The sequence below is a fragment of the Capricornis sumatraensis genome, chromosome 13 (assembly GCF_032405125.1).
Source record: "Capricornis sumatraensis isolate serow.1 chromosome 13, serow.2, whole genome shotgun sequence".
NCBI lineage: Eukaryota > Metazoa > Chordata > Mammalia > Artiodactyla > Bovidae > Capricornis > Capricornis sumatraensis.
Window position 1 is genome coordinate 21,509,392 of NC_091081.1, and position 15,568 is coordinate 21,524,959.

Sequence of the window (15,568 nt, forward strand, 5' to 3'; positions counted from 1 at the left end):
CATGGCAACTCACTCCAGTATTCTTGCCTGGAGAATCCCCATGGACAGAGGAGCCTGGCTCACTACAGCCCATGGGGTTGCAAAGAGTCGGACACAACTGAGCAACTAAGCACACACACATCTTTAAAAATAGAAGTATTTAATACCTCCACCTACAATGAGAATCAAGATATTATATCTGAAAAAAAATCTTTTAAGTAATGTATTTTATTCATAGGTCACATATAAATGATACCGTCAACCAGATACACATTGACACCTGAAGAAGGTAATTGGTCAGCAATTTTCCACTCTACAAGGGAGAAGCAGCCAGCCCTTCTCTCATTAGCAATGTCTCATAATTGAGACATGTTGATGTACTTGAGCATGTTACATGAGCACAACCTTATAAATATGCTGACCAACAAGGAACTAGTGAAAGAGTGAACACTCTTTCTTTCAAACATGTATCCAAGGCTTACTGTGTGCTAGGAGCTAAGGATTCAAATAGAGACTGATGAGGGTTTCTGCCCTGGGGGAGTGGTAGTCTTGTGGGGCGGGGCAAAGCATGCAAAGAAAGAATTGCAAATTAATATGTGTTAAAACTGAAGCAGGTGATAGTCAATACTAGTATAAACAGTTACCACTTATTGAGCAACTATTACATGTAAAGAATTTTACCTATATTTCACCTCGAAATTCCACAGCAGCCTGCTAGTAAAGTAATATTTCCATTTCAAAGCAAAGTTCAAAAAGGTTATGTGATTTTTTTGAATAAGTTGTGTGAAAGATTATGAGTTTGAAGACAATATTCAAACCCAAAGCTCCACAGAGCACTCTCTGTGAGACCATGTTCCCTCCATACTCATGATACAAAATTACACTGCATCTTAATTTAATTTATAATTAGAAATTCTTAGATGAAATATAGTTCAAACATGCTTGCACTCAGCAGACACATTCCCTCTCCAACTTCAGCATTAATCATTAAGAATTAATAGCTAACTTGAATCATTAAGAACAATACCGTTGGTTTGAATGTTTCATATTTGAAATTCTATATGTAAACAAACATACCCTCTAGAATATAAGCTCCCTATAAAGGGAAATCAATAAATATTTGTTGAATAAATAAATTTATCACATGAAAAAAGTTAAAAATAACATTATGTCATAAAGAAAATGTTAAAAACAAGAATTTGTTAATAAAGGGCATGCATATAGTATCATACACTTAAACATAGCACAATTTAAAATTTGATAGAGATTTTAAAATCTCTTGTCTGATGTGATGTGAGGAAATTGACTATTTCCTTTAACTCTACCACAAGTACTGAATGATTTAGGGAGACCTGAGTTCAATCCCTGGGTCGGGAAGATCTCCTGGAGAAGGAAATGGCAACCCACTCTAGTATTCTTGCCTGGAAGATCCCATGGATGGAGGAGCCTGGTAGGCTACAGTCCATGGAGTCGCAAAGAGTCAGACACGACTGAGCGACTTTACTTTCACTTTTGTGAATGATAATAATAATAAAGTATTACATTTATTGAATATATAGTTTACATATAAAGTAAAGTAAAATAAATATTACTTTACTTGCAGGCTGCTGTGGAAATTCAAGGTGAAGTATATGTAAAGTTCTTTACATGTAATAGTTGCTTAATATGTGGTAACTATTTATACTGAATAATAATAAAGAGAATTTATCTCTTTCTGAGTTCCTTGCTTTCCATAAACAATGTGTGCTTTCCTCCCTTCATGCTTTTATCTTGTTGAGCTCTTCTCTGGGAATGCCCTTCTTCCTACATGTCCTCATTTGTTATACGTGATTCAAGGAAGTTTTGCATGGTATCTTAGGTAAAATTAATTTCTCTGTCCTTCAAACTCTTGGTCAGTTATCCCATGTAGCTTTGTATCTCATACTATTGGTATGTGCACACACAGCTTATCTCTCCTACTAACCAATAAGATTTAGAGGAAGGGAATTGTATCTTTCCCTTCATTGTATTCCCCCTTAGAAATTAATGTGTAGAAAAATCCTCATTTATTGGACCAGTCAATGTGTTCTGCTAGAAATCTAGAAACTGATAAAACACACATTTTCTTAAAGCCAATAGTTTTCAATAACTGCTTTCCGAGACTGTGCCTTTTCAGGTTACTGGTAAAATATTGGAGTTGAACAAAAGTTGTATACCTGAACAATGTATATAAAGGACATGGCAGTCAGTATATTTAGGTGAAAAGACTAGAAATTGCTAGAAATATAAATCTCAGTATTTTGCAATGACCATTGTAATGCTTTAGCACACTTCATATCCAGTTTCTTCCAGTGCCAGTAAAATAATCTTTCCCCTTTAATCTTCCTTTTAGTCTGACTAGGAACATGTTATCATTTGAGTGATGATTTAGTGTCTTTGAGAGAGATAATTGAGTAGCTCTCTGTCTTCCTAACAGCTGAAGATAAAACTCATAAAACAGGGGAGAGTAATTTCAAACAAAGTATATGTGAATTTTTTTCATCTCACTTGCAACATTTTATATCATTATTTGTTGTTAAAATATTACCCTAAAATAAATCTTGCTAGGAAATATTTGCCAGAAATATTCTAGCATAATAAGAATATATACAGGTAAATGTTGAATAAAAAAGTGAGGTTTGCCTCACTATGGGATAAATAGTTTTTTAAATTTATATACCAATAGACAATGCCTATGCTGTAGGTTACTCTATTTCCAAATATTTCACAGTTCTTTCTCCCTATATGATTTTTATCCATTTTTATCCTAAAAGATATATGATAACTGCTTAAGAATCCTGGATATGATTACCGAATTTAGCTAATAAAACATTTGCATAATACTAGTAGTCCTTGTGATTAACAAAATTGCGTTCATTCATTAGCATCAACTGTCCTTTGCCTTGTAACAGGTGACAGACATCATTTACATTTTAGGAATGAAGAAAAATTATTCATTAATTTTTATGTCCACATTTTAAAGTGAGTGTGTTATATTTTAATAGGACAAATGAAATTATTGCTCCTCTTTTTAGTACTAAAATATTTACTTTGTGTCCAATACTTTCCTTCATTTGATGATCAGTTTATACCTACACCTTCTTTTCCATTTTGTCATTATATAGAATTCCTGAAACATATGTTCCCACTGAGCTAGTAGCCCTGATGTTAGTTTACATTAGACAAATGATAACTGATAAGGAAATGATGGGATTAAGCTGTTCAGGGCCTTGCAATAACTTACTATGATAAGAGCAGCTGCCATATCAGTTTTATTAACCCACTAAATCACTACTAATAAATAAGATAATAGCTTTTATCTGTCATGTCTGAAAACCGAGATTTGACTGATCAAAGTCTACAAGAAATTAAAATGTAACTTCAAATCAAACAGTTTACTGTGTGCATGAAGTCTCATGAAATCTGCTCAGTGGGCTCCCCTGTCTTTTCCCTTATTTTGCTGAGCGGTTTTGAGCAATGGTGGGACACAGACTCTTTTGCTAATCATTGTATCTCTAGGGCTTAATCAGCACCAGGACACACAGTAAGATGTTTACTGAATACATGAATATTAATAGTGAAAGTTTTTTGACAGTATGCACTCTACTTTACTATTGTCTGAAACTCTTTAGCACCATGCTTTGTACATCAATAAAAATCCATAAGATATTACATTCAAAATAATACTTTCATGATATAAAATAGGCAGAAATTACTTTTCATTAAACATTCTTTGTACCTATAGAATTTTGATCCATTTCTATTTATTCAAAATCTAAATTTAAAAATTTTGCACAGGAAAGAAAATCAAGGTGTATTATTGACATTGGTGGTGAATCAGGGAGAAGAGAGAAAAAAACCTCAAAAGCAAAGTCACTTTTTATACTGGTATTGAGAACATGCAAAACTGCCATTGGGATTATTGGTTTCCTTGGCAGGAAGGGGATGGTGAGAGTGAATGGAAGGATGGAAGACTGTGTTTATTATTTACTTATAAACAAATTAATACTAAATTTTTTCATATGTTAGAAATAATTTAATAGATATTTAGTGATGGTACATTCTGGGCACTATTATACAAATGACAAGAAAAAGTTTTCCAAAATTACTAGTAAAATTGGGAGAAATTATAACATGCTTACTTCTTCATTTATATTTGTTTCATCAATTTTTCACATTTCCAAACACATAAAAATATTTTTCATAAAAGGCAAATTTTTGAAATATTAAATAGCCAGTAGAAATGATGATTGTAAAGATAATATGCCAACATAGAGAAATTTTGGACAAAAATTCAAAGCAGAACGTAAAACAAATTTGCTTTTATAGAAAACAAAAATATCTCTAAATAAATATAAAATAATTTTAAATGCCTTATGTTGATGCTTGAGAAATGTTGTTAGCTCTTTGAAGAAGAGTCTAATATATTAACAAACATTTACAACTGCTATATCAGAAAAAATAAATAAAATGTATACCTCAAAATCTCAAAAGTTCAATTATATAACTCTTTGATATAACATATTGGAGAGAAGAAATTTTATCAGTTGTTAAAGCACAAACTTTAGAGCCAAATAAACCTTGATTTAAATGCCAACATTTCTATTTTATAGAATCTGTATGGCCTTGGGCAAGTCAGTGATCTCTGAACTGCAGCTTCCTCCTTTGTAAAACACAGTAATTCCAATCTTGTGTTGTCATCGTAAAGATTAGAGAGTGAGTGTGTGTGTGTGCATGTGTGTGTAGTGCTTGATAAGTAATAACTTTTAATTGCATTGCTGATTTTTGGATGCACTGTGAATAATATATTATTAATTTCATATTACTATTAATAATAATTCTTTACTATTAAAGATAGCGAGGTTGAAAGCATGTTCATGTCTCCATTCATTTCTATACTTTTTCATTTAATTTTCATACCAAATGGCATAGCCAATTTCTTGATGAAAAGCTGAACAACTCACCCAGTTATATATGGGAATATGGGATTAAAGCTCAGATTTGTTCAACTTTAAACCTCATACTCCTAACCACTAGGTGACTCTACCTCTTGATATATTATCTTCTAAGATTAAAAAAAAGTCTAAGAGTATTTCTTGGAAATGAAAAAAGTTGGGAAAATCATCTCACTAAGAATAATTACATCAAAATATGAACAATGACAAAATATACGAACTCTACAGCTTCCCATATCTTTCAACATACTTAGCTGATAGGAAAAAATGTCCCCATGATATCAAATACCAAAAGTATAATATGCAATTTATAAAAAGCAAATGGCATATCAGCAAAGTAGAAACAAATTCAAATTGTTAATGCTATGCTCTTGGGCATCAGCTGTTAGATACCAAACAAACTCCTTGAAGTCACTACATATAGTTTTAAAACATAAACCTACACACGGGAGCCTCACTGTCACAATGGACAAGGTTAATGATTCATTCCTAATCCTAAAGGCTCCTTCTAGGATTAATCGACTTTCTCTGCAGCCTGCCTGCTTGTCCTCTTGTAGACCCTGTGAAGAGGATTTCTCTGCATGGCTTAGCCTCTTTTTCCACTGTCTATTTACCTCAAACACTACTTAATCTTTTATCTCCCTACACAGTTCAGCAGGAATCAAATTCAGTAGAAATTAGCCAGTTAAACTGATTCAACTTTGAAAAAAAGCTGATTTGGTTCAAAGGAATGAGCCAATTTTGTCTTTTTCAATCTGGCATTTCATTTCTCAGGTCACAATACTATTAATAGGAATCAGTGAAATAGATATTAATTGATAACCTATTATATTTTTTTGTTTTGTTGCTAAGTTGTGTCTGACTCTTCTGCTACCCCTTGAACGGTAGCCCATCAGACTTCTTTGTCCATGGGATTTCCCATGAAAGAATACTCAAGTGGGTCACTATTTCCTTCTCTGAGGGGTCTACCCAACCCAGGGATCAAACCCACATCTCCTGCATTGTCCAGCGGATTCTTTACCACTGATCCACCAAGGAAGTCCTGGGCTTCCCTTGTGGCTCAGCTGGTAAGGAATCCACCCGCAATGCAGAAGATCTGGGTTCAATCCCTGGCTTGAAGATCCCCTGAAGAAGGAGAACACTACCGATTCCAGTATTCTGGCCTAGAGAATTCCATGGACTGTACAGTCCATGGGGTTGCAACGAGTCGGACACGACTGAGCAGCTTTCACTTTCACCAGGGGAGTCCAATCTATTACATAGCAGACCACAGAAAGAATACAAGAATGGGTGAGACAAAGTCTCTATCTTCAAAACACTATCTTTTGAGAGGAGGAGATAAGTTAATTTCCCACTAGGATAGGTATCAAAAACTGCTATGAGGGTACAAAGAAAAAGCCTACAAAATGTCAAGAGGCAAAGAAAAGATTCAAAAGAGGAAGTTCAGGAGACATTCTTTTAAATGGATAGGGGTTCAACTCCTTTCTAGGGAAAAGGAGATCTTCCATGGAGGAAGACAGCATGAACAAAACAGTGGCAGTTGAGAGGGAAGCAAAGGGAGCTAAGTGAGAGCGCAGGCTGCATGCTTAAAAGTGAGGAGCAGATAGTAAGGCAAGAAAATGGTTTGGCACCGAATGGTAACGGACCTTTAATGTCAAGGTTAGAAAAGCTTGTCATGAGCAGGTGAAAGTGTCTGAGGATGACAGAGAAAAGATTGAGTCTGAACTTCACAAGGTCAAGATGAGAACTGTACTGAACAGACTAAAAAGACAGGGTCAAGGTCAGGTTTTGGAAGTATGAATGGAGAGAGACACAGGTTCAAGAGAATTCATAATAAAATAGGATCTATTTTTTTGGCAAATGACTAAGGCTGAGCTAGCCAATAGCAAAGCCACAAATCACATGTCTATTACTGAGCCATCTGAAATGTGACTAATCTGAATTGCTATGTAATGTAGCTATAAAATACACATGGGATCTCAAATACTGGTAGAAAAGAAAGAATGCAAAATATCTCATCAATAATTTTATTTTTTATATGGTCAAATTATCATGTTTTGGATATGTTGGCTTAAAAAATATTAAAATCAATCTCATCTGTCTCATCTTACTTTTCTAACGTGGCTTCTAGAAAATTTTGAATTAAATATGTGGTCGCATTATATTTTTTTTGGACAATGCTGGACTAGATGTTAGGGCAGAAAGAGACACTGGATAAACTGGAAAATAAGCAGCAGAAGAGGGAAAAAGACTTCATAGTGGTGTGACAGAAAAGCCACAGAGGAAGCTTTATACATTTATTTAAGAGGACATTATCACTGGATTCAAACTCTAGACATGTGCCTAGAAGATCAGTAACAGTAAAAACGAGCCATTGAGTTTTTGTCCAGGTAATGGACGAGAAATGGACGAGACAGAGGTATGTGATCAGTGGTAAGGTAAGTGAACAGATAGCTACTCTCAAGAAATAGCAAAGAGAAGAAAAATAACAGCAATATTGAAGAGTATAGCAGGTTTGAGATAATTTTATTTTTATCAACACAGAAGAGATCTGAATATGTTTGTAGACATTAGGAAAGGAAAAACTAAAAAAAAACACAGTGGACAAAAGAAATAACGGATGAACAGGAACCTGTAACTGAAGGCTCTGCAGAGATTGTCACGAGAGATATATAAAAGCTAACATTATCAACAGAGAGAAAACGTGACTGCTTATTTTATATTCATATTTCCACTGAGTCATTTGTGCCTGCCATTTGTCTTGAATGGAAAAGAGGGTGATATAAAAAAATTATTATCTGGGAAAGAAAACCAGAGGAAGAACCTGGACCATGTTCAATCCTTCCCTCCCCTTCCTGCTCTTTGGAAGTGTGTGGATTCCACCCAGTCACTTGGGTATCCATGTGCGTTTCCTTTTCATGATGCTGGTACCTTCAGCTGTGCCTTTAAGGTTATAAAAATGATTCATTTAGATTATTCCACCAGAGGACTTCCCTGGTGGCTCAGTGGTATAGAGTCCGCCTGCCAATGCAGGAGACACAAGTTTGATTCCTGGTCTGAGAAGAGCCTGTGTACTACAACTATTGAGTCTGTGCTTTAGAGCCCGGGAACCACAACTCCTGAAAGCCGTGCACCCTCGAGTCTGTGTCCTGCAACAAGTGAACCCACCGCAATGAGGAGCCTGTGCACCACAGCTACAGAGTAGCCCCCACTCGCTGAAACTAGAGAAAAGCCCGAGCAGCCGCAAAGATGCCGTAGAGCCAAAATTAAATAAATAACGTAAAATTAATGAAAATAATAAAAATAATGAAAAGATTATTTCACCAGAAAAAAATTATTTTTCTGTGTAAATTTAGCTTTTTAAACATTATTCTACAATCCATTTTTTTTTTTTTTCTTTTTAGGTCTTAATAGTTAGTAAAGCAGTTCTCTGCTTTATCAAGAAGAGAATACCTAGTTCTATTCACCGATAAAGACAATCCTCGTTTCACACTGTCTTAGTCCTCATGTAAAGGTACCGTGTAGACGGATCTGAAATGTGTTCACTCAATGTGCCTTACTTTGAATGGCCTCTTGTTCCCAGTCGCCGAGTCGTCAAGAGGGGAAACTTTTGACGAATTGTCTGAAACGAAAGTCAATTACTTTAGTTTTTACAAGGTGTGTGGTTCTATTGCAAGCCTCTCACGATCAATTAATTCTAGAAAACAAATGTTGAGCTTTGAGTAAATACTTAGTCTGGAAAAAACAATGTCATGCACATATTGATACATAATGACACGTCTGCACAGGGAGAGAGGGTTTTTTTTGATGATATTGTTTCATTGCCCTTTTCTCAATTTCCAAAGCAGATTATACCCATATGTGCTCTTGCTTGATGTTATTACTAGAACAATTATTACTTTATTTATATAAATAAGGTTTCCAAATTGTTTCCAAATTCTTCTTCTTTGTGGGAAGATCTCGGTTTCTTTATAGTAATTCTTTGCAGAGATTTATCCAAATTAAATATCTATCTCCAGCTCTGAAAGGACATGGAAATTTTCTTTGTCTTACCAGATCTCCACAGCAGTGTTTTAAATTTTTTCTTTTCTGTGGTTTCAAATTTCAGTGTTTTAAATTCTTTTTCTCTAAACTGGCTAAAAATTAGTGCCTGATTAACAAACAAAAATATCTTCTGCATAAAACAGCAGTTTTAATGTGAATCTTAGGAGATCTAGACATGATCTTCTAAAGACTCCATGGCAAACTTTATGCATTAATATGCATCAATTTCTTGAGGACTGGTTCTGTAGTTTTTATCACATCCTCAGTGTTTCATGGCTCCCCAAACAGTTAAGAATTACTATCATAAGGAGGCCTAGTAAAATATTACAGCTAAAATGGATGTTAGAAGTCGTCTTATGCAACCTCCTCATGTTATAGAATGAGTGAACTGAGTTTTGAGGAGATTAAGTGCTTTTCAGGTCTCCCAACAAATTAGAGCCTAGGCTGGAACCAAAATCACTGGATTACCATGCCCTTATCAAACTGTGTGCTGTAAAGAGATAAGTTTTCAAAATAAATTCATAAATTAGTTTATTAAAAAAAAAAACTGAGAAGCCAGACCATAGTCATCATTATTTTCTAATACAATGAGTCCCTCTACAGGTTAGAATTTGGATTTCAGTTGATAAGAGATGTAATAGTTGAGATCTAAACTTCCAATTTTTCTGGGATATCTAAGATTTCAAGACAATAGAGCAGGACAAGAATCTCAAAAAACAAGACTTTCTCAAGAGATAAATACTATTTCCAAATTCTTAAAATGAGTCCTATGTATGTAAATACAGTAGCATTCAGTTATAGCAATTCCCATCCTAACCACACAGGTTCAGTAAAAAGGAATGTTTTTAAAGGAGAGAAATTTAACCAATCCCATCACAACATCTCGGGAGTTTGGGGTGTAAACATACTTAAGAGCAAATGGAGAATTAAGAGAACTGTTTATGAGATAGAATAAATGCAATCACCAAATATATTAACAAGATACTTGTCATTTCCACTTAATTTTGCTTCTCAGTACAGGCCATATAATTCTTTTTAATGTATCTCTCTTTGAAGGGAATGAAGCTTATTTGAAGCTTCTTTTAAGGTCACATTAAATCTGGTAGCCAGGGTTCTAATATTTAAAACATACAGAATTACAGTTCAAGGTAAAACAAACAGTAGGTAAAATCTACATTAAACATATAGCAGTTCCAAATGCAGTCCTTAAGAGATTTCATTTACAAAACAGATTTCTTAATATTCTGTAAGAAAACTTGAACAGTTAAGTTTGTTTCCATACTGTCTGCCTCACATGACTTCAGTTGTAAGGTAGTATAGCCAAAATGTGTTATTTACCTTTCCAAAGGTGGCCGCGCAGGCTGGCTCTAATTTCTCTTTCCTGCAGAAATCTAAATAGTGTGCATAAAGGATGCACCGTGGTAAGCAAACTCCTTCACATACAATGTAATTCTCTTCAAGCCTAAGAAAAAGGGCAAAGAATTAGTTCAAACCTTTTCTTTATTTCTTCTTTCCTTCCCCCTCTCACATGGTTTTAGTGCTCCCTTTGAACACAGACTCTATATAAATGTGTTCATGTTCTTTTATTCTGGATAATATTGAAAATATGATCACAAGGATTAAAGTTAGAAGAGCAAGAACCTCAATGAACACCTGTTAGTGCAGTTAAAACACCCACGGCTAAGACAAAATCACTTCTGCCTGGTCCACGTGCCTGAATAAGCCTTACTTCTGAGTAAATCTTCACTGTTCATCATGCATTGCTCTGTGATATCCAAATATGAATAGTGAAATTGAAGGTGATGGATTTTTAAAATAACATTGTCGAGAGGCTTCCTACAATCTCTTACTTTCACTCCCAAACTGGCTCTGAACATTGAATAGTTAGGGAAGTATGGTGACACATTTATTTGCAGAATACATAAGAATACATTAACTGTAAGTTTGAAATAGTACCAGTTTACCTCTATCTCTACCCTTTTTTGCTGTAATTAGTACTTATCATTACCTAAAAGATCCTGTACTCACAAAACATAATGTTATTCTCTATAGATGCCGCCAAACGTGACATTAAATTCGGTTCTATATTATAGACATAATCATATAATCTTTGAAAATTTAGAAATAATTCCACTTAATTTGGATACCAGCAATTGCAATTGCACACAATTTATATAAATGTAATAACATATATTTAAGTGTTACAAATACCTGAACAGCAATCAAGAAATCAGAACTTGTGGATTCTATTCTCAATTCTTCCACCCTTTCAGTAGACGATAATGGCTAAAATTTACTTACATTCTTTTTATGTACAGTAAAATCATAATTAGTACTATACAAGAGCAACACAATATAGAATATACATTTAGGTTAAAATTGAGTGAAACTCTTCAAGATCTCTGATTTAACATGTTCCCAAGGTGCGTGAGATAAAAGCTACAGGATGTTTCCTGGGATTTGGTTCTTTTTTTCCTTTGTCTTAGAAAGATGGAAATCCCAGTAAAATTTGCATACACAAAACCAAACACCTAGTTGACAGTGAAAATTGAAGCTACTCAGGCACTTTAATTTTTAATTCTAATTTTTAACATCCCCACTATAATCTGTAGTCGTAAGGGAAAATTATCAAAAGGTAAATAACTCATATAGGTTTTTTTAAAACTATATATCTCTGGGATGGGGTGAGAGTGTGGAAAGTTCAAACAAAAATGATGACATTTTATAGTCTCAAAACATATGAAAATTACTGAGAAATATTCAACTATTTTAACTATATTTAAATGACACATATAATGTCCACTTTTTCACCTGGCTATACTGATATTGTTGGCATTGTTTTTGTCTTCAAAATACTGACTAATCCTAGACGTAAATACAATCTTAATTTTGGATATGACTTTTTTCTTTAATTGTAATGTATTCATATTTATAAAATAAAAACCCATTTGTTTCCATTCATTCAAATTGAATGGAAGTGATCATTCAAAAAACCTTCATAATATATCTGAAGTCAAAACCTTTTTGCTCCAATTATCCTAAAGAAAATAGCTGTTTCCTAAATATTTAAGATAATTAGCTCATTTACTGCTCTAGTATATTCTCAACTAATAAATGAAATATCAATTTCAATAGATTAGCCATAATTTTAGAAGGATATTAAACTTATATTTCAAATGTTTGGAAGAATTAAGGACACAATCACAAACAGTATATGCAAATTGTAATTCAATGTTTAAATGAAATAAAATGTACTAGTTTTTATTAAGATACTGCTTTTTCTATTGTATTTTTTTAAGATTTAGATCACATTTTACATATAAACAGATTGTGTAACTTATTAGCAAATAGACATTTTTACTTATTTGCATCCTATTTGGAATTTGGGAGGAAATTTCTTTACCCTACATAGGGAAGTTTAATATTATGTTTTTACTTTAGATTCCTCTTCCTTTTGAAACAATATTATAAAAGTTTCTGTAGGACTTTTATTTAGAGAGCCTACTGATAAACTCTTGGTTTTAGAAGATTTTCCATAAAATCTAATTAGTGATATTTCACTGTAATACATCATATATAAAAGCTACTTTTAAAATAGTTGAATATTTATTTAAGTTAATAGCACCATTTTAACTGATTGATCTATGTCTTCTAGTTCAAACATATTTCATCTTATGGCTGAACTGATACACAATTGATACACAATTTTGAATTGTGCTCTGTGGTAAAAGGTAGGGTTAAGATCCTTCCTCTTTTTAACTTATTTTTAAGAATCATGTTTTATAAACATAAAAGCTTATGAGTTGATTGCATGTTGAATAAGTAAGTCATTAAAATTCATTATTGCTTACATTCAAAGGAATTACAATAATGAAACTACAACAAAGAAATTACAAAATTACAAAGAAGTTAGCCAATAATGAACAAAGTGATGGTTTTTATTTGCATTGCAGATCATTTTTCACCCTTACCAGAATATGTCTCCATACAAAACATTCAGTGAAAACAATTTTTGGATGAATTTCTAATTGGTCTTTTGAACTCCTGCAAGAAAGTTTGAGAGAACCAAATGGAAAAAAGCAAAGAATCTGAATATACTGACTTTAAAAATTCAAAGGTACCCTTGAGCGAGCCTTACCACTGCAGGGTGAGCTGGGTCTGCTTCTTTTTATCCTTCATAATCTGCGTGATGGTTTTCTTCTGTGAGAGGTGTGGATCGGTTGCTTTAGTTTTGCTGTCTGGATTATCCGCATCCTCTTCTTCGGAGGAAAAGTTACCATTGCTTAAATGCATTTCTAATTGTCAGTTGAAAAGATAAAGAAAACCAGAATATAAAATCAATTAATTAGCTCTAAATGTATCTTGGCGTCAAACGGGGTGGTCTATGGGGGGTTCGGAGGAGAGTTATACAAAATCCCTTAGACTTAATTTCTATTCGACCAGCGTTTTCCTAGGGGAAACACATGTACGTTTGCGATGTGTTTATTATTGGAGGCCCTTTTAAAACTACATCCGAGTCCCAGTCACGTCCCGGGAGGGCAGAGCACTCACCGGCTTTAACTCCCCCGGGCAGCTCCGGGTCGTCCGCTTTCTCCCCGCTGCCCAGCGCGCGCCCCGGCTGCGCTTCGCCCGCCAGGTACACCCTTTCTTCGGGGTAAACGAGCAAACCCTTGCCCAGGAGCTGCACACAACACTCCTGGACTTCGGGGGAAACCGGGGGAGAAGCCTGCGCCTGCAGGAAGGCGTCTTCCAGCTCCGGGACCTTGGCCATCCTCCTGGCCGCCGAGACTTGGGCGCCCGCCGCTCGACCGGCGCCCAGCGGAGCCGGGAGGCCGGGGCGGGGCGGGGCGGGGCGGGGCTGCGGACCCGGGGCCGCTGGGGCGGAGGCGGAGGCCGCGGCTCGGGATCCCCCGGGCGTCGCGGAGAAGGAAGGCCCGGCCCAGGTGCAGCTCTGACAGCCCAGGGAACCGGGTGGGCCGAGGCGGGACTGCCCGTCTCCACCTGCCTGCCATCCTGACAGATGCTCTGCTCAGAACTCACTTCTCACCTGCGCGAGTCAAGCCTGAGCAATGAAGTCCCTTTCTCCACATCTCTTCCCTCTGTTTCCTCTTCTCCCATCTTGAGCTGGGACCGAGGACACTTTCCACACCCAAAGCTCTCCAAGGAACCAAGAAAGCGACACTGTCATCTCGGGGTGGGGTGGGGGGCCGAGGGAGGGGAGAAGCAACTCTCCCCACCTCTACTCTCGGGTGACATCAAGGATGCTTCAGGGGACTGCCCTGATTCTGCACGCCCAGGCCGGAGGAGAGGGACCTCAGAGCACCGCTCAGTCTTTGCAGAACATGGTCTGGGCTGATTTATTCCCAGAGTAATCCTGGGCGGTGGGGGGTGGGGGGTGGTGAGGGGTCTTCTCAGTGACCCGGACAGACGCCATCTCGGCCCACTAGTGGGAAGACTGCCTTGCTCCCCAGCGCAGAATGCCTGCCTCTCTGCCCTCTGGGGATCTGGCTCTGAGCTTAGAGGAAAAGATGCATCCACTCTCTACATATTTTGTAATTTAAACGCGTCCCTGACGATTCCTCACCCCTCATACCTGGTAGTAGTGCAATGGACCATTGCGGAAATGAAAAAATGAAGTTGCCACATTTCATTTCCAATCTAAAATGCCGAGATAGTCGTGTATGGGGGAAAATATCTTGTTCTTTCTTTAAGGAGAAATCAGTAGACTTGGGCTCTGTGCTGCCCCATTGACACCGAATCTTTCCTTGCTTCCACCTTCTGTTCTTTTGACAGATATTGCCCTGTGCTCACTATCTATATGTTTGGTGCTCTCCAGAGAGAGCAAATATCTTGCTTTCATTCACACTTCTTCACCACAATCTGCAGCCTGCCATCCTCATTTGGAGCTTAGTAAGACAGATCACTCCTGAAATTTAACAATATTAAACTATATTATATCCAAATATAACATGGAAAAAGCAAAATGGGACCCAAGGTGGTGGATGGCTGAAGGGTGGATTATAGGTGGGAGTAAAACAATCTAAGAGCATTACTTTGCCAAAGTGGCTAAGAATGAGTGCATTTGACCCTTACCCATTTTTCAGCATAACTTATGGAAAAGTCACCACTTCTCTGTCAGAGATTTTCTCCTGGTACCTCCAGAGCCTGGATCTAGGTTGGGGCAGTCCAGCTATCCAGGCAACCAAAGCTCTAAGTCTATACCACCATCACTCCCTACAACCTTGAGTATCAGTCTCCTCCATCCAGTACCCCCTCTCTGCAAAGCCTCAGAGTTTTCTCAGTCCATGGGGCTCAGTCCTACAATGGTAAAGTTTAGAATGTCCCTTCTTTACAGAAACACCCTCAGACTCACTCTATAAAGGAAGTCCTCGTGGTTAACTGTACACAGAAAGACTCTGTCCACTTGTATCACATAATCAGAAGAAAAACATTCAAGAAAATTACTGATTTAAAAATAGCTTTTTAAAAATATCACTTGATGGCCAGGTTGTATGTGTGTGTGTATGTCATACGGACACTAAGTGAATATCTGGCAATTATCCAGTTGAATT

The 15,568-nt window shown here is 36.4% G+C and overlaps 1 protein-coding gene across 1 annotated transcript in view; it reads right to left on the minus strand.

Moving 5' to 3' along the window:
- The window catches only part of RFX6 (regulatory factor X6), a 49,841-nt gene extending 36,074 nt beyond the window's left edge, over window positions 1-13,767 (minus strand). The window contains exons 1-4 of the mRNA XM_068985450.1: window positions 13,548-13,767; window positions 13,135-13,291; window positions 10,335-10,458; window positions 8,513-8,574 (exon numbers count right to left, since the gene is read on the minus strand). Coding sequence (XP_068841551.1) covers window positions 8,513-8,574; window positions 10,335-10,458; window positions 13,135-13,291; window positions 13,548-13,767 — 563 coding nt within the window. The remainder of the gene's footprint in view (window positions 1-8,512; window positions 8,575-10,334; window positions 10,459-13,134; window positions 13,292-13,547) is intronic.
- Between the last annotated feature and the right edge of the window lie 1,801 nt (window positions 13,768-15,568).